The 19,753-nt window shown below is 48.5% G+C and overlaps 1 protein-coding gene across 5 annotated transcripts in view; it reads right to left on the minus strand.

Moving 5' to 3' along the window:
* MAPKBP1 (mitogen-activated protein kinase binding protein 1) overlaps positions 1–19,753 on the minus strand; it is a 373,799-nt gene that overhangs the window by 111,352 nt on the left and 242,694 nt on the right. For all 5 annotated transcript variants that reach the window (XM_063947904.1, XM_063947905.1, XM_063947901.1 and 2 more), the window contains exon 16: positions 12,395–12,519. In XM_063947904.1, coding sequence (XP_063803974.1) covers positions 12,395–12,519 — 125 coding nt within the window. The remainder of the gene's footprint in view (positions 1–12,394; positions 12,520–19,753) is intronic.

The raw sequence follows: 19,753 nt of genomic DNA on the forward strand, positions 1-19,753 counted from the left end.
CAGTTAGATTTTTGTGCCCGACGAGAAGGGTGCAATCTAGGTGGCTCTCCTGAGCTGCTTAGAATAAAAGTTTAAGTTAGGTTTTTTATTTTCAGTGAGTCCTGCTGGCAACAGGCTCACTGCTACGAGGGACTTAGGGGAGAGAAGAAAACTCACCTGCGTGCAGGATGGATTTGCTTCTTAGGCTACTGGACACCATTAGCTCCAGAGGGAGTCGGAACACAGGTCTCACCCTGGGGTTCGTCCCGGAGCCGTGCCGCCGACCCCCCTTGCAGATGCCGAAGTTGAAGAGGTCCAGAGGTCCAGAAACAGGCGGCAGAAGACTTTCAGTCTTCATAAGGTAGCGCACAGCACTGCAGCTGTGCGCCATTGTTGTCAGCACACTTCACCAACAGTCACCAACTGTCACTGAGGGTGCAGGGCGCTGGGGGGGGCGCCCTGGGCAGCAATGTATAATACCTTTTTATGGCTAAAATACATCACATATAGCCCTTGAGGCTATATGGATGTATTTAACCCCTGCCAGATCTCACAAACTCCGGGAGAAGAGCCCGCCGAAAAGGGGGCGGGGCCTATTCTCCTCAGCACACGGCGCCATTTTCCTGCTCAGCTCTGCTGTGAGGAAGGCTCCCAGGCTCTCCCCTGCACTGCACTACAGAAACAGGGTTAAAACAGAGAGGGGGGGCACTTATTTGGCGATATGATTACATATATAAAAATGCTATAAGGGAAAACACTTGTATAAGGGGTTGTCCCTGTATAATTATAGCGTTTTTGGTGTGTGCTGGCAAACTCTCCCTCTGTCTCCCCAAAGGGCTAGTGGGGTCCTGTCCTCTGTCAGAGCATTCCCTGTGTGTGTGCTGTGTGTCGGTACGTGTGTGTCGACATGTAGGAGGACGATGTTGGTGAGGAGGCGGAGCAAATTGCCTGTATTGGTGATGTCACTCTCTAGGGAGTCGACACTGGAATGGATGGCTTATTTAGGAATTACGTGATAATGTCAACACGCTGCAAGGTCGGTTGACGACATGAGACGGCCGGCAAACAAATTAGTACCTGTCCAGGCGTCTCAGACACCGTCAGGGGCTTGTAAAAACGCCCATTTACCTCAGTCGGTCGACACAGACACGGACACTGACTCCAGTGTCGACGGTGAAGAAACAAACGTATTTTCCTTTAGGGCCACACGTTTCATGTTAAGGGCAATGAAGGAGGTGTTACATATTTCTGATACTACAAGTACCACAAATAAGGGTATTATGTAGGGTGTGAATAAACTACTTGTAGTTTTTCCTGAATCAGATAAATTAAATGAAGTGCGTGATGATACGTGGGTTTCCTCCGATAGAAAATTATTGGCGGTATACCCTTTCCCGCCAGAAGTTAGGGCGAGTTGGGAAACACACCTTAGGGTGAATAAGGCGCTCACACGCTTATAAAAACAAGTGGCGTTACCGTCTCCAGATACGGCAGCCCTCAAGGAGCCAGCTGATAGGAAGCTGAAAAATATCCTAAAAGTATATACACATATACTGGTGTTATACTACGACCAGCAATCGCCTCAGCCTGGATGTGCAGCGCTGAGGGGGCTTGGTCGGATTTCCTGACTGAAAATATTGATACCCTTGACAGGGACAAGATTTTATTGACTATAGAGCATTTTAAGGATGCATTTCTATATATGCGAGATGCGCAGAGGGATATTTGCATTCTGGCATCAAGAGTAAATGTGATGTCCATATCTGCCAGACGACAGTGGTCAGGTGATGCAGATTCCAGACGGCACATGGAAGTATTGCCGTATAAAGGGGCGGTCCATCGGACCTGGTGGCCATGGCAACAGCTGAAAAATCCACCTTTTGTTACCCCAAGTCACATCTCAGCAGAAAAGGACACAGTCTTTTCAGTCTCAGTCCTTTCGTCCCCATAAGGGCAGGCGGGCAAAAGGGCCAGTCATATCTGCCCAGGGGTAGAGGAAAGGGAAGAAGACTGCAGCAGGCAGCCCATTCCCAGGAACAGAAGCCCTCCACAGCTTCTGCCAAGTCCGCAGCATGACGCTGGGGCCGTACAAGCGGACTCAGGTGCGGTAGGGGGTCATCTCAAGAGTTTCAGCACGCAGTGGGCTCACTCACAAGTGGACTCCTGGATCCTACACGTAGTATCCCAGGTGTACATTGGAAATTCGAGACGTCTCCCCCTCACAAGTTCCTGAAGTCTGCTTTACCAACGTCTCCCTCCGACAGGGAGGCAGTATTGGGAACAATTCACAGGCTGTATTCCCAGCAGGTGATAATCAAAGTACCCCTTCTACAACAAGGGAAGGGGTATTATTCCACACTATATTGTGGTACTGAAGCCAGACGGCTAGGTGAGATCTGAAATATTTGAACACTTACATACAAGCGTTCAAATCAAGATGGAGTCACTCAGAGCAGTGATAGCGAACCAGGAAGAAGGGGACGATATGGTGTCACTGGATATCAGGGACGCTTACCTACATGTCCAAATTTGCCCTTCTCACCAAGGGTACCTCAGGTTCGTGGTACAGAACTGTCACTATCAGTTCAGACGCTGCCGTTTGGATTGTCCACGGCACCCCGGGTCTTTACCAAGGTAATGGCCGAAATGATGATTCTTCTTAAAAGAAAGATGGACGCTTTCCTGATAAGGGCAAGGTCCAGAGAACAGTTGGAGGTCGGAGTAGCACTATCTTAAGTAGTTCTACGACAGCACGAGTGGATTCTAAATATTCCAAAATCGCAGTTTTTTCCGACGACACGTCTACTGTTCCTAGGGATGATTCTGGACACAGTCCAGAAAAGGAGGTTTTCTCCCGGAGAAGAAAGCCAGGGAGTTATCCGAGCTAGTCAGGAACCTCCTAAAACCAGGAAAAGTATCAGTGCATCATTGCACAAGGATCCTGTGAAAAATGGTGGTTTCTTACAAAGCGATCCCATTCGGTAGATTTCACGCAAGAACCTTTACGTGGGATCTGCTGGAAAAATGGTCCGGATCGCATCTTCAGATGCATCAGCGGATAACCCTGTCTCCAAGGACAAGGGTGTTTCTTCTGCGGTGGCTGCAGAGTGCTCATCTATGAAAGGGCCGCAGATTCGGCATTCAGGACTGGGTCCTGGTGACCACGGATGCCAGCCTGAGTGGCTGGGGAGCAGTCACACAAGGAAAAAATTTCCAGAGAGTGTGATCGAGTCTGGAGACTTCTCTCCACATAAATATACTGGAGCTAAGGGCAATTTACAATGCTCTAAGCTTAGCAAGACCTCTGCTTCAAGGTCAGCCAGTATTGATCCAGTGGGACAACATCACGGCAGTCGCCCACGTAAACAGACAGGGCGGCACAAGAAGCAGGAGGGAAATGGCAGAAACTGCAAGGATTCTTCGCTGGGCGAAAAATCATGTGATAACACTCTCAGCAGTGTTCATACGGGAGTAGAAAACTGGGAAGCAGACTTCCTCAGCAGGCATGACCTCCACCCGGGAGAGTGGGGACTTCATCGGGAAGTCTTCCACATGATTGTAAACCGTTGTGAAAAACCAAAGGTGGACATGATGGCGTCCCGCCTGAACAAAAAACTAGATATTGCGCCAGGTCAAGGGACCCTCAGGCAATAGCGGTGGACGCTCTGGTAACACTGTGGATGTACCAGTCAGAGTATGTGTTCCCTCCTATGCCTCTCATACAAAAAGTACTGAGAATCATAAGAGGGAGATGAGTAAGAATGATACTCGTGGTTCCGGATTGGCCAAGAAGGACTTGGTACCCGAAACTTCAAGAGATGTTCACGGAAGACCCGTGGCCTCTACCTTTAAGAAAGGACCTGCTCCAGCAGGGGCCTTGTCTGTTCCAAGACTTACCGCGGCCGCGTTTGACGGCATGGCGGTTGAACGCCGGATCCTGAAAGGGCATTCCAGATGAAGTCATCCCTACCCTGGTCGAAGACAGGAAGGATGTAACCGCAAAACATTTTCACCGCATTTGGCGAAGATATGTTGCGTGGTGTGGGGCCAAGAAGGCCCCTACAGAGGAATTCCAACTGGGTCGTTTCCTACATTTCCTGAAAACAGGACTGTCTATGGGCCTAAAATTAGGGTCCATTAAGGTTCAAATTTCAGCCCTGTCGAATTTCTTCCAGAAAGAACTGGCTTTAGTGCCTGACGTTCAGATGTTTGTAAAAGGGGTACTGCATATACAGCCTCCTTTTGTGCCCCAGTGGCACCTTGGGATCTCAATGTTGTTTTGAGTTTCCTAAAGTCACATTGGTTTGAACCACTCACCACTGTGGACTTAAAATATCTCACATGGAAGGTGACGATGCTATTAGCCCTGGCTTCAGCCAGGCGTGTGTCAGAATTGGCGGCTTTATCATATATAAAGCCCTTACTTAATTTTTCATTCTGACAGGGCAGAATTGAGGACTCGTCCTCAATTTCTCCTTAAGGTGTTTTCTGTTTTTCACATGAACCAACCTATTGTGGTACCTGCGGGTACTAGGGACTTGGAGGACTCCAAGTTACTTGACGTTGTCAGGGCCCTGAAAAATATGTTTCCAGGAAGGCTGGAGTCAGAAAATCTGACTCGCTGTTTAGCCTGTATGCACCCAACAAGATGGGTGCTCCTGCTTCTAAGCAGACGATTGCTCGCTGGATTTGTAATACAATTCAGTTTACACATTCCGTGGCAGGCCTGCCACAGCCAAAATCGGTAAAAGCCCATTCCAAAAGGAAGGGGGCTCATCTTGGGCGACTGCCCGAGGGGTCTCGGCTTTACAACTTTGCCGAGCAGTTACTTGGTCAGGGGAAAACACGTTTGCTAAATTCTACAAATTTGATACCCTGGCTGAGGAGGACATGGAGTTCTCTCATTCGGTGCTGCAGGGTCATCCGCACTCTCCCGCCCGTTTGGGAGCTTTGGTATAATCCCCATGGTCCTGACGGAGTCCTCAGCATCCACTAGGACGTCAGAGAAAATAAGATTTTACTTACCGATAAATCTATTTCTCGTAGTCCGTAGTGGATGCTGGGCGCCCATCCCAAGTGCGGATTGTCTGCAATACTTGTATATAGTTTTGTTACAAAAATCGGGTTATTCTTGTTGTGAGCCATCTTTTCAGAGGCTCCTTCGTTGTTATCATACTGTTAACTGGGTTCAGATCACAGGTTGTACGGTGTGATTGGTGTGGCTGGTATGAGTCTTACCCGGGATTCAATATCCTTCCTTATTATGCACGCTCGTCCGGGCACAGTATCCTGACTGAGGCTTGGAGGAGGGTCATGGGGGGAGGAGCCAGTGCACACCACCTGATCCTAAAGCTTTTATTATTGTGCCCTGTCTCCTGCGGAGCCGCTATATCCCCATGGTCCTGACGGAGTCCCCAGCATCCACTACGGACTACGAGAAATAGATTTATCGGTAAGTAAAATCTTATTTTAAGCTTAATGAAAATATATTTCATATATGAAACTCTTTGCTTCCAAGTAACTATTAATATGACTATTGTCAGTGATGGTTGGAAACAATGAACAGTCCCCAATGTACTATAATAAGCTTACTAATAACAGATATCTATATAGGGACTAGATGTACTAAGCCTTGAAATAACGAGTAGAGTAAAACTACCAACCAACTCATGTCTCATTTTTCAAACACAGTCTGTAACATGGCAGTTAGGAGCCGATTGGCTGATACTTTATCTCTCTCCACTTTCTCTCTCATCAGGGCTTAGTACATCTGCCCCAAAAGGTATAGCAATGCTATCCAGCAAAAAAAAAGAAAAAAGAAAAAAAAAAAAGAAATCCGATAAACAGGTCCGTGAAGAATACATGCTTAGAGCAATAGAGTAATAAAATGATAGACTATGTAAAGCTTTTCTGGTTGAATAGTCAACAGCACCCCAAAGGATATATTTACTAAAGTGCGGGTTTATAGAAGTGGAGCTGTTGCCCATTACAACCAATCAGATGCTAGCTATCATCTTCTAGAAGGTACTAGGTAAATAAGCAGAATCTGATTTGGTTGCTATGGGCAACATCTCCACCTCTATAACCCACATCAGTAAATATACACCCAATGTCTAGAACAGAGGTTCTCAAACTCGGTCCTCGGGGGGCACACACAGTGCATGTTTTGCAGGTCTCCTCACAGAATCGCAAGTGAAATAATTAGCTCCACCTGTGGACCTTTTAAAATGTGTCAGTGAGTAATGAATACACCTGTGCACCTGCTGGGTTACCTGCAAAACATGCACTGTGTGTGCCCCCGAGGACCGAGTTTGAGAACCTCTGGTCTAGAAGATGCTTTGTTAAATGCACTGTAAGTTAAAAAAGCTTAAAAAGGGCAGAACCTAGACATAACTGGGAGGAGCTGGGAACTGTACATGATGAATATTGGGAAACTGGGTGTCTTCTGCGAGTCTACCTCCTCTATGAATACGGCCAACAAATTCAGATACATGTAGGATGACACAGAGTATCTCTCACCCCCATTATTCTGCACAAACTAGATGGAGATTCACAACTGAAATTGCAGTGATGTGCATGGAACATTGTGACAGCTCCCGCGGACAAGCTCTGTGGTATGTCGATTTGGGGTGAAAGTCACGAGAGGCATTGCTGCCACTGGTGTAGCATTGGGGTCCCATTATTGGCCCCAAGGATCTCTATCTTTGGATTGGTGGAAAAGGACTCGGTTGATTAATACAATAGGGAATATATTATGAAGATGCCGATGATAGATAAAGTACACATAGCAAGAGCGAAGATGTAACCTAGTGGACCCTTGCTTCTATGAGGTGCTAGTGGCATTATTGTTTGAGGCATAATATGGCTAAGGTAGTATTTTCCTGCAAGACCACATCCATTTTAGCAAGACCATGCCTACTTCAGAAAGACCACACCCTCCATGACTGTGTGTGTGGTGTGTGTGGTGTGTGCGTGTCTTTTTTTATTTTTTATTTGGAGTCTGCACTGGGAGCCAAATTGGCTAGAATCAGTCCAGGTAGTGGGCATTAATTATTATCTTCAAAGTACTTATTGTCTATTAGAACTGCAGCCTAATATTTGGTGAAACTCTACAGCTTTATTTTTTGGGGCGTTTTGTAGTGATTTGGGCTCTATATTACACTGGGAAAGAAAAAAGTAAACACCATTTAGCAAAAAAATCACACATAAGGCAAACCAAGCTAACCAGCTTGAACAAGTCAGCAACAGCTGAACAACAGTACTTAACCAAGTAACAATGCAGTACTTAACCAAGTAACAAGGTAGTCCCGGATCAAGTAACAACTGCAGGAGAACGAAGCGCTGTTCGGGCGCCCAGCATCCTCTATGGACTATGAGAAAAGGATTTAACGGTAGGTAATTAAAATAGGATTTTGGTACCTACCGGTAAATCCTTTTCTCGTAGTCCGTAGAGGATACTGGGGTACACATTAGTACCATGGAGTATAGACAGGTCCACCAGGAGCCATTGGCACGTTAAGAGTTTGAGAGGGTGTGCTGGCTCCTCCCTCTATGCCCCTCCTACCAGACTCAGTCTAGAAACTGTGCCCGAGGAGACGGACATCTTCGAGAGAAGGATTGTACACAGATAGTGGCGGGATTCATACCAGCTCACACATACAAGGCACATCAAGCTATCTAGCTTGAAACCTCAGCAACAGCTGAAACAGTACTTACCAAGTAACAATGCAGTACATAACTAAAACAAAGTTGTACTGAACCAGATAACTATAGCAGGAAAACGAAGCACTGGGCGGGCGCCCAGCATCCTCTACGGACTACGAAAAAAAGATTTACCGGTAGGTAACCAAAATCCTATTTTCTCTTACGTCCTAGAGGATGCTGGGGTCCACATTAGTACCATGGGGATGTACCAATGCTCCCAGAACGGGAGGGAGAGCGCGGAGGCTCCTGCAGAACTGATTAACTGACCTTCAGATCATCAGAGGCCAAAGTATCGAACTTGTAGAACTTTGTAAACATGTTCGACCCAGACCAAGTTGCTGCTCTGCAAAGTTGTAACGCCGAGACACCCTTGGCAGTCGCCCAGGAAGACCCCACCTTACGAGTAGAGTGGGCCTTAACAGACGTAGGACACGGCAATCTTGCCGTAGAATACGCGTGCTGGATAGTGAACCTGAACCAGCGAGTGATCGTCTGCTTAGAAGCAGGAGACCCAAATTTTTCATGGAATCATACAGGACAAACAGAGTCCAATTATCTGTGACGAGCAGTCCTCTTCACATAGATTTTCAAAGCCTTAATAACACTCAAGGACTTTGATGAAATTGAGGAATCAGTAGCAACTGGCACCACAATAGGTTGGTGGATATGAAATGCCGACACAACCCATAGCAGAAAAACTGTTGACATGTCCGGAGCTCAGCACTATCTTCATGGAAGATTAAGTAAGGGCTCTTAAAGGACGAAACCTCCAACTCAGACACACGTCTAACAGAATCTAAGGCCAACAACGTGACAGCCTTCCTTGTAAGAAATATGACCTCAACCTTCTGTAGAGGTTTAAACAGTCCGATTGGAGGAACTGCAACACCACATTAACGTCCCAAGGCGCCGCAGATGGTACAAAGGGAGGTTGGATGTGCAGAACTCCCTTCTAAAAAGGTCTGCACCTCAGGGAGGGCAGCCAATCGTTTTGAAGGAAATGGATAGGGCCGAAATCTGGACCTGTACAGATTCCCCAAACTCCGGCCCATATCCACACCTGCTTGCAGGAAGAGGAGAAACCGTCCCAGTTGATTTCCAAATACGATGGTAATGTTTAGACGTTACTCCTTTCCTAGCCTGTATCTGGGTAGGAATAACAGTGTTCGGAAGGCCTTCCGAGTTAGTATAAGGCGTTCAACCTCCACGCCGTCAAACGTAGCAGCGGTAAGTCTTGATAGGTGAACGGACCCTGCAGGTCCTCTTGAAGAGGCCTTCTCTTCTTGCAATAGAGTTAGAAGGTCCGCGTACCAAGCCCATCTTGGCCAGTTTGGAGCAATGAGGAACATTTGAACTTTCGTTCTCCTTATGAGCTTTTAGAACCCTTGGAAGGAGTGGAAGTGTAGGATACACTGACTGGAACACCCACGGAGACACCCGGGCGTCCTTGTGGGTCTCTCGACCTGGAAAAATAGCGTTGAAGCGTCTTGTTGAGACGAGAGGCCATCATGTCCGTTTTGGGAAAACCCAAATGTCTGTTATTGCCCTGTACACATCTCGAAGGGGTTCAGTGATTCCAGGTTCAAATGGGTCAGACCGAACCATCCAGTTGCAGTACCATGAAAAGGTTCGAATAGTTACCTTCGTTAAACAAAGAAGGTGGAAAAGGTACAAGTACCTGTGACTCTACCAACTTCTGGACTGTCTCTTGTAGGACAGTCCTGCCTGCCAGCAGAGCAGGCAGGACGAAAAATCGGTGAGGAGGGAGATGAAATTCCAGCCTGTACCCCTGGGACATTGCACTCAAGGATCCAGGCCGGACGACACCCAGAAAAGACTGAAATGTCTGAGCTGCGCTCCCACCGGCCCCACCACCGGGGCGTGCAGTCCACCGTCATGCGAAGGACCTCGGTGCACCTGAAACAGGCGCCTGGTCCTGGGAATCTGCAGTAGCCGGTTTCTTGGACTTGGGCCTACCTCCCCGAAAGGAGGCGTTGGATGGCCAGGCTTCTCTGGCTTTTCAGCCTCACAGGGCTGTGATGCAGTTGAAGAAGAAAGGTTTCTTCGTAGCAGGCGTAGCTGAAGAAAGGGTGACTTACCCGCTGCAGACGTGGAGAACCACATATCTAGCGCTTCCCCAAACAGAGCCTGACCTGTGTAGGGTAGGGTCTCCACACTTCTCCTGGATTCCGCGTCGGCAGACCACTGACGTAGCCACAGTCCACGACGAGCTGAGACCGACATGGAAGAGATTCCTGCAGCCAAGGAACCCAGGTCTTTCATGGATTCAGTCAGAAACCAAGCCGAACCCTGAACGTGATGCAAAAACAATTCAACATAATTTTTGTCAATTTTACCCAAATCTTCAAGTAACGTGCCTGACCACTTTACTATAGACTTGGCAATACATGCACTGGCAATAGCGGGACCTTACATTGCCCCTGAAGCCGTGCACACTGATCTGAGCGTATTATCAAGTTTACGGTCAGCCGGCTTCAACACCGGACGGGTTTCCCACTCTGTCCTATCCTCCACCAGGAAAGGAAAAGCCACCTGGATCCTCCTAGGGATCTGGAATATTTCACAGGATTAAGACATGCTTTTTCAAATAAAGCATTTAGGGGCAGATGTATTAACCTGGAGAAGGCACAAGGAAGTGATAAACCAGTGACACGTGCAAGGTGATAAAGGCACCAGCCAATCAGATCCTAACTGTTAATTTACATATTGGAACTGATTGGCTGGTGCCTTTATCACCTTGCACACATCACTGGTTTATCACTTCCTTATGCCTTCTACAGGTTAATACATCTGCCCCATAATTCCTTTCACGCAGGGATGGTTAGAGAGGCTCCATTATCAGTGAAGGGAGCCTCCTCAACCTGCTAGGTGTTGTATCAAATATTCAACACATCTCTAATAGCCTCTACCATTAACTGCACTTGTGCAAGAGATGCCGCCCCCCCAAACATATCCACATCACAGTCTGCAGTGTCAGAATCGGTATCCGTGTCGTCTTGCATAACCGGTGCAAGAACACGTGTTTGGGAACATATAGTGGGGGCCCTGAGGCGACAGAACTGGGCCAGACTGCCATAGAGTCCTGTAAAGCTTGAGGTGCAAATTCAGACTGTGCAGCTCTGTTATAATTCTGAAAAATCACAGATTCGCTAGAGGAAAAATACTCAGGTTCCCATGCTGTTAACTGTGCTAAACCAGTGCTATCCAGACTACATGGAATGGGATCATCCCAAGAGGATAAATCCTCTGCAGCATATGACACAGTGTCCCTGGACATAGCTAAAGGTGACCACAAACACTACACACACACACACACACACACACACACACACACACACACACACACACAGGGGATTACAGACAGAGTTTCACCCCCAAAAATGGCAAGAAAAACACAGTGCTTTTATCTAAAGGGAGACCCCTTATCAGCGCTGACTGTGCACTTTAATAGGATACACAGTCGTTTTGCAGCCTCTTTCTCCCCCCCCCCCCCCCCCCCCCCCTCTTTCTACAACCCCCTGGTACTGTGAAAGATAGCTGGAGTTGCTGTGGAGGGACCTGCTTCTCCTGATCAGTGCTGTGCAGGCAGAAAAATGACGCTGAACGCTGCTGGGTCCGCTGTGAAGAGAAGCTCCGCCCCCGAAATGGCGCAGTCTTCCCGCTCACCATGGATTATACTGGCTTGAGGATTTACTGCTGGCTGAGATACACGGACCCCGACAGGCTTCTGGAAAAGTGTAGGAGGTAAGCGCTGGCCCAGGGAGCTCCTCACAGCGCTGCAACATGTACCGCTGAGCCTTCCCAGGAGCGCAGTTAATACTGCGTTCCCATCCCCGCTGCCGCCATCTTCACACCGGCCCCCCGCTTGCTAGGACTTACTCGCCACAATCTTCAGCTCTGAAAAGGGGTGGCGGCATGCTGCCAGGGCGAGCAATCCCCAGTGGCTCCCTCAGGAGCTCAGTGTCCTGTCAGCGGAGTAAGTGGCTCAGACCCCGCAGGGCGGACACTACTCTCCCCCTTAGTCCCACGCTGCAGGGAGGCTGTTGCCAGCAGTCTCCCTGTAAAATAAAAACCCCTAAAACAAAGATTTACTAGAGAAGCTCTGTAGAGCTCCCTTAGCTGTGACCGGCTCCTCCGAGCACATTTTCTAAACTGAGTCTGGTAGGAGGGGCATAGAGGGAGGAGCCAGCCCACACTCTCAAAGTACCAATGGCTCCTGGTGGACCCATCTATACCCCATGGTACTAATGTGGACCCCAGCATCCTCTAGAACGTAAGAGAAATTATATACATCATGTGCTACACTATATATTCTACTACAAGTGATGGCATTCTGGCCACCACTGGTTTACAGCTGTGCTGCCAAGATCAAATGAAATCTAACACAAACAATGTAAAAGCTTGTATGTATTTCGCACATGCAAAATTGAAATAACCAACATTCACTGTGCAGAACAACTTTGCTGAATATTGAATACGTCTGCAAAATATGAGTAGCTGGTCCAATACACACTAGACTTCACTGATGAATGAGCAGTAGAAGTCACCACTGTGTAGTGAAATGAAAGACTGAATACAGGTCCAGCTTTCCAAATGATGCCTCCATACAACACATGACTGGAATAGTGGCGCTAGACACTGCTTTACATATTTGAAAATCAGTGGCAGAAAAGTGGAAAGGTTTGATCACCTGATATTTCGGTCCTGACACCCAATGGCTGCATATTTCAGACTGGGATCCACATCCATGTCATATAAGGTGGTTTTACGTACGATGTGGTGGGTGCGTTTAAAATTAATAGACCCATCTCCGGTCTGAAAGTTAAGTCACAATTACCAGACAGGTTTAAAACAGAAATTAAAAATGGGTCATTTAAATAAATAAATAAAAAATCACTTTCTAGTTAATAAAAACCTTAAACTACATATACAACCATCAGCCATAACATTAAATCCATTGACTGGTGAAGCGAATAATAGATTATCTTGTTAAAATGGCACATGTCAAGGAGTGGGATATATTAGGCAGCAAGTGAACACTCAGTTCTTGAAGCGGATGTGGTGGAAGAAGGAAAAATGCGCAAACATAAGGATCTGAGCGACTGACCAGGTGCCAGCTTGAGACGGCTAGATGACTGGGTCAGACTAGCTCCAAGATTACAGGTCTTATGGGGTGTCCCTGGTATGCAGTGATTAGTACTTACCAAAAATAGTCCAAGGATGGAGAACTGGTGAACCCGGCGACAGGGTTATGGGTGCCAAATGCTCACTAATGCGCATTGGGAGCGAAGGCTAGCCCATCGGATCCGATACCACAGAAGAGCTACTGTAGCATAAATTGCTTAAAAAGTTAATGGTGGCTACAATAGCTACATATGGGGCTGCGTAGCCTCAGACCAGTCAGAATTGCCCATGCTGACCCCTTTCAAACGCCGAAAGCACCTACAATGGGCACATGAATGTCAGTACTGAACCATGGAGCAATGGATGGCAGCAGCCTGGTCTGAATAATCACTTTTTTTACATCATTTGGATGACCAAGATGTACTATGGAAGAAGGCACGCAGGTGCAGGTAAATAAATTCCCCAGATCCAATGGAGCATTTGCGGGATGTGAAGGAAAACAAGTCTCAGCTAAGGAGGTCCCACCTCGTAATTTACAGGACTTAAAGGATCTGCTGTTAACATTTTGGTGCCAGATACCACATGAAACCTTCAGAAGTCTTGTGGAGTCTGTGGAGACACAGTGGGAACCTACACAATATTAGGCAGGTGGTTTTAATGTTATAGCTGATGGATGTATGATGCTAACTATTTAGTTGCAGAACTTCTAGATTTCCTTATAGCAATCTCATCCTCTATCCCTTGATTGTGGCCAACATTATAGCAGTGATACTGTAGTTCACAAAAACACATTTCAGGAACCATTTGAGAGTTCTGGAAAATAACGAGATTTATGGTAAGAACTTACCGTTGTTAATTCTCTTTCTGCGAGGTACACTGGGCTCCACAAGGAATTACATTGGGGTGTAGAGTAGGATCTTGATCCGAGGCAACAACAGGCTCAAAGCTTTGACCTTCTTCCCAAGATGCATAGCGCCGCCTCCTATATCACGCTGCCTCCGTGCACAGGAGCTCAGTTTCGTTAACCAGCCCAATGCAGTAGCAGGTACCAGAGACGACAACCGCTCGTAGCCAAGTACACCACACACTCACCACCACCGGGGAGGGTGTCAGTGGCTATGCCAATACCAACCCAAAAAAGCTAAGTGCGTCAGGGTGGGCGCCTTGTGGAGCCCAGTGTACCTCGCAGAAAGATTTAATAACGGTAAGTTCTTAACATAAATCTCGTTTTCTGTTGCGGGGTACACTGGGCTCCACAAGGAAATACATCGGGGATGTCCCAAAGCAGTTCCGCACGGGAGGGGAAGCACTGTAGCGGGCACAAGAACCCAGCGTCCAAAGGAAGCATCCTGGGAAGCGGCGGTATCGAAGGCATAGAACCTTATAAACGTGTTCCCTGAGGACCACGTAGCCGCCTTGCACAATTGTTCAAGGGTCGCACCACGGTGGGCCGCCCAAGAAGGTCCAACCGACAGAGTAGAATGGGCCTTAAATGGTAACAGGAGCTGGACGACCAGCCTGTACATAAGCATATGCAATCACCATTCTAATCCATCTAGCCAGAGTCTGCTTGGAAGCAGGCCAGCCACATTTGTGAAAACCAAACAATACAAAAAGAGAATCAGATTTCCTTACGGAGGAAGTTCTCTTCACATAGATACGGAGAGCCCGTACCACATCCAAAGACCGTTCTTTGGGAGACAACTCAGGAGAATTAAAGGCCAGAACCACAATCTCCTGGATAAGGTGGAAAGAAGACACCACCGTGGGCAAATTACCAGGCCGCGTTCGAAGAACCGCCCGATCACGGTGAAAAATCAACTAAGGAGACTTGCAGGATAAGGCACCAAAGTCCGAGACCCCTCTAGCTGAAGCAATAGCCAGCAAGAAAAGGACCTTAAGGGAAAGCCACTTTAGGTCAGCAGAGGCAAGAGGCTCAAACGGAGACACTTGCAAGGCCTCCAAAACCACCGACAAGTCCCAAGGGGGCCACAGGCGGCACATAAGGAGGCTGAATCCTCAACACACCCTGAGTGAATGTATGGACATCAGGTAGGGTGTCAATCTGTCTCTGAAACCAAACCAACAAGGCAGAAATGTGAACCTTGAGGGAGGCCAGACGCAGGCCTAAGTCCAGGCTCTGTTGTAGAAAGACCAATAGTTTGGCCGTACTAAACTTGAAAACGCCATGATCGTGAGACGAACACCAAGTAAAGTAAGCATTCCAGACCCTATGGTAAATCCGAGCAGAAGCCGGCTTACGGGCCTTCAACATAGGTAAAACGACCGCCTCAAAAAAAAAAACTTGGCCCTCAGGACGGAAGCCTCAAGGGCCATGCCGTCAAAGCCAGACGGGCCAAATCCTGGTAAACACAAAAGCCCTGAACGAGGAGGTCTGCCCGTTGTGGAAGTAGAAGGGGACGATCCCACGAGAGACCCAGTAGATCGGAGAACCAGTGCCATCTGTGCCACACTGGAGCGACCAGAAGCAGGTTTCCTCCTTCTTGCTTGAACTTCTGTATTACTCTGGGCAGGAGTGACACTGGAGGGAACACATACGGCAGCTGAAAGTTCCATGGAATTGCCAGATCGTCCATGAACGCAGCTTGAGGATCCCTTGTCCTTGCTCCGAAGACCGGAACCTTGCGATTGTGTCGAGACGCCATCAGATCCACATCTGGAAGGCCCCATGTGTCCACAAGAAGTTGAAATGCCTCCGGATGGAGGGTCCACTCTCCTGCGTGTACGTCCTGACGACTGACATAGTCCGCTTCCCAGTTCAGGGCGCCCGGAATGAACACTGCGGATATGACCAGCAGATGGCGCTCCGCCCACTGAAGAATCCGTGATACTTCCTTCATTGTCATGCGGCTTCGAGTGCCGCCTTGATGATTTATGTACGCCACAGTGGTGGCGATGTCCGACTGTACTTGAACAGGTCTGTTCTGTATTAGATGATGGGCCATTGTCATAGAACCATAGAATTTGTCGGCAGATAAGTCTAGTCTGCCCCTATTTTTTTTTTTTACATTATTTTTATTTCTAATGCGTTGAACATTGCCCGCAGTTCCAGAATATTTATTGGGAGTAGAGACTCCTCCTTGGTCCACCAACCCTGAAGAGAGTGCTGTTCCAACACCGTGCCCCAACCTCTCAGACAGGCATCCGTCGTCAGCAGGACCCAGCTGGATATCCAGAAGGGACGGCTCCTGCTCAATCGTTGGTCCTGAAGCCATCAGCTCAGTGACAGGCGGACCTCCGGAGACAAGTAGATCATGTGAGATCTGATCCGGTGAGGCAAGCCGTCCCACTTGGTCAGAATTAACATCTGCAGAGGGCGAGAATGGAATTGAGCATACTCCACCATGTCGAAAGCCGACACCATGAGACGTAGCACTTGCATTGCCGAATATATCGACACTTGCAGACGAGATAGGAAGCATTAAATCCTGTCCTGAAGCTTCAGGACTTTTCTCCTGAGACAAGAACAACCGTTGGTTGTGAGTGTCCAATAACGCTCCCAGATGTAACATGCTCCGAGCAGGAACCAGGGAGGATTTCTTCCAGTTGATCAACCACCCGTGGGCTTTCATGCACTGGACCGTTAGATTGAGATGACACAGGAGAAGTTCTGGGGAATTTGCCAGGATCGACAAATCGTCAAAGTACGGTAGGATCCTGACCCTTGACGGCGGAGTGTAGCCGTCATGACTGCCATTACTTTGGTGAAACCTCGGGGAGCCGTTGTCAAACCAAAGGGTAACGCCCGAAATTGGTAATGAAGGTTGCCAACCACAAACCTCAGGTACTGCTGATGAGAGACTGCGATAGGAATATGCAGGTAGGCATCCTGTATGTCCAGGGAGACCATATAGTCCCCAGGCTCCATTGCCAGAACAATAGAGTGTGCAGAGTTTCCATACGAAACTTGGAGACCCGCACATGCTTGTTCAAGGACTTCAGATTGAGAATGGGCCGCGAGGACCCGTTCGGTTTCGGGACTAGAAACAGCGGTGAATAGTACCCCTTGCCTCTCTGAGCCAGAAGCACCTGTACTACCACTCCTGTGGTCAGGAGGGAATGTACCACCATATGCAGAGTGTTTGCCTTTGTAGGGTCCAAGGAACATCTGTCAGGCAAAATCGATGAGGGGGACGATTCTTGAAGGGTACGGCGTAACCTCGAGTGACGACTTCCCTTACCCAGGCATCTGAAGTGGTCTTCAATCATTCCTGGGCAAAACCTAGAAGTCAGCCCCCCACCCTGGGATCCCCCAGAGGGAGGCCCGCCCAGTCATGCGGCAGGCTTGTCAGTTTTGGAAGCAGGCTGACGGGCAGCCCAGGCTCTTTTTGGTCTGGGCTTGGCAGGTCTGGAAGCACGAGCTTGCTTCGGGTACGCCTGACCTTTTGCTTTACCTGGAGGATGAAAGGGCAGAGGGCAAGTACTTTTAGCCTTCTGTGCGGAAGGAGCCGTACTAGGTAGGCAAACTGTTTTAGCAGTAGCCAGATCAGCCACAATCTTATTGAGGTCTTCTCCAAAGAGAATGTCTCCCTTGAAAGGAAGCACCTCCAGGGTTTTCCTGGAATCCATATCCACTGACCAGGATCTCAACCAAAGGATGCGTCTGGCCAGGATGGACGTAATAGTAGCCCGGCCACCAACACCTCCTTAAGGTACAGAGAAGACGTGTTAATATACGAGATACATTGTCAAGCATGCTCAGATGCGTCGGAAGGCTGCTCCGCCTCTAGCCTCTGAGCCCACGCCTCAACAGGTTCAGCAGCCCAAGTTGCTGCAATGGTTGGCCTATGCCCAGCCCCCGGTAGGGTGTAAATCGCTTTCAAACAACCCTCCACACGTCTATCCGTCAATTCCTTCAGAGAGGTGACGGTAGTTACTGGCAGAGCAGAGGAAACTACCATACGCGCCACATGAGAATCTTCAGGGGGAGGAGTTTCCCAATTTCTGACATAGCTCCGCAGAGAGAGGATAGCGAGCCAACAGTCTCTTATGCAGTATGGATTCCGTTCCCGGATTATCCCGACATATGTCAGCCAGGAGTCGAGAATGAGGTAAAACCTATCTGGCTTTTTAGAGACAGCCTCAGGCTCAGACACATCAGACACCTGAGGAATGAGCCTAAATGCTTCAATCAAATCCGGGACATCCACCAATGATTTCCCTTCCCCATCAGAAACAACTGTGTCAGTGTCTATGGGATCAGTAAATGTACCATCCTCCTCAGAGGAAGTGTCTGGAATAGCAGTGAATTGGGAGGAGGTAATGGCCAGTTTAGAAGACAGTCTTAGGCGGGCGAGAGTGACACTTAGATTTAGACAGTGACCAGTTCAAATGCTGTAACTGAGTGGAGATTTGATCTGCCCATGGCGGATTAATAGCAGGGACCATAACCTGCTGCATCGGCACAGGTGGTCCCACAGGGGGTGCCAATTTAGTTGCAAGCGTGTTTAACAGCGTGGAAAACGTAGCCCAAGGTGAGCCCGGTGATGCCCCAGGTGCTACCGACCCACTACCAGAACTCTCAGCTTTCATATTTTCCTCCATCACGTCTGCGGCCTCACTACCACGCAGTGTGGGAGAAGCCCCAGCGTCGTTGCCACGTGTAGCAGACATAACTATGTGCACAATATTGGGCAACAAGGTACAAAGTGTAGCAGCACTATACCTATCAAGAACTCTTCAGTAAAGCGTGCCTAAGGTAGCACAGACCGTGAGTTCAAGAGATATAGATTATATGGCGACTATAAATCACAAGTAAAAATACCCAGTTAGTATATCTTGTGAAACAATCCTATATTATTTGCATAGAAACACCTGAAACACTTGGCCCCCTCAGGTGCAGCAATATAGGAATAGCCCAGTGAGTGAAATACCCTGCAATAAGGCAACCACACAGTAGCTACATGCACACACACGAACGAACGATCGATCGATCGATCGATCGATCGAGATAGATAGATAGATAGATAGAGTCAAAAGCGTACCATGCAGAAATTATGAACCATAAACTGCACTGGACTAACAATACAAAGTAATACTCAGTATGGCTATACGTGATAACTATAGATATAACAAACACAGTAAGCACTGGATGTATATCACAGGGTGTTTGTACCACACAACCCTGAAGGTATGTACTCTCTTAACTAACACAGTCCCAGTGACAGGTAGAATACTCAAGTGTCCTGTAGGAAGCACAGCACTGGCAGTCAGGCGGTTCCACAGAGGAGGATTTGCCCCAGCAATCCCAGGAAACAGCAAGCCGCTGTTTGGAATGGCTGCTGATCGGGAATGAGGGAGAGGGAAGCAGCTCCAGTGCGGGAACATTGCTGAAATGGCGCCCTAGGGCTGGGAAGGGGGGGGGGGGGGGGGGATGAAGAGCCTCAGGTCCAACCTGCTCCCCCTGCTGGCATCCCCACCGGGTGTGCGGGCAGTAAAACTATCGCGGGGGGAACTTGGTACAACATCCCCCATGACCTGTGCCTATAATATAACCCTGGTGGCTAGTGGAACATCAGCCCAGTAATCCGTGTCAGTGCGCGCGTGGCCCACCTCCTACGGCCGCGCTGGATCGCGGTAAAGTGCGACACAGAAGCCCCTTACCTCCCCCTCGTCTGAGGCTCCGCGATCTGGGAGACGGCAGCGTGTGTGTGACTCACGTTAGGATGGAAGAAGCCGGCACCTCCGCTGGAGTGACCCGGCAACCGCGGCGCGGGAGTATACAGTGCCGCTGGGGGTGATGGAGCTGCACGCACGAAGGTCTATTAGACGGTGCCTGCAGCAGCCCTGGAAGTCTTCTTTACATTTCCATTGTTTTCAGTCTGTAAAATGAAGCTCTGAAAAGGCTGCTTATGGCAGCCTCCTGTTAAGTGCCTGCATACTGCAAGGCACCAACTTACAAACG

The sequence above is a fragment of the Pseudophryne corroboree genome, chromosome 12, assembly GCF_028390025.1.
Source record: "Pseudophryne corroboree isolate aPseCor3 chromosome 12, aPseCor3.hap2, whole genome shotgun sequence".
In the NCBI taxonomy this organism is placed as follows: Eukaryota; Metazoa; Chordata; class Amphibia; order Anura; family Myobatrachidae; genus Pseudophryne; species Pseudophryne corroboree.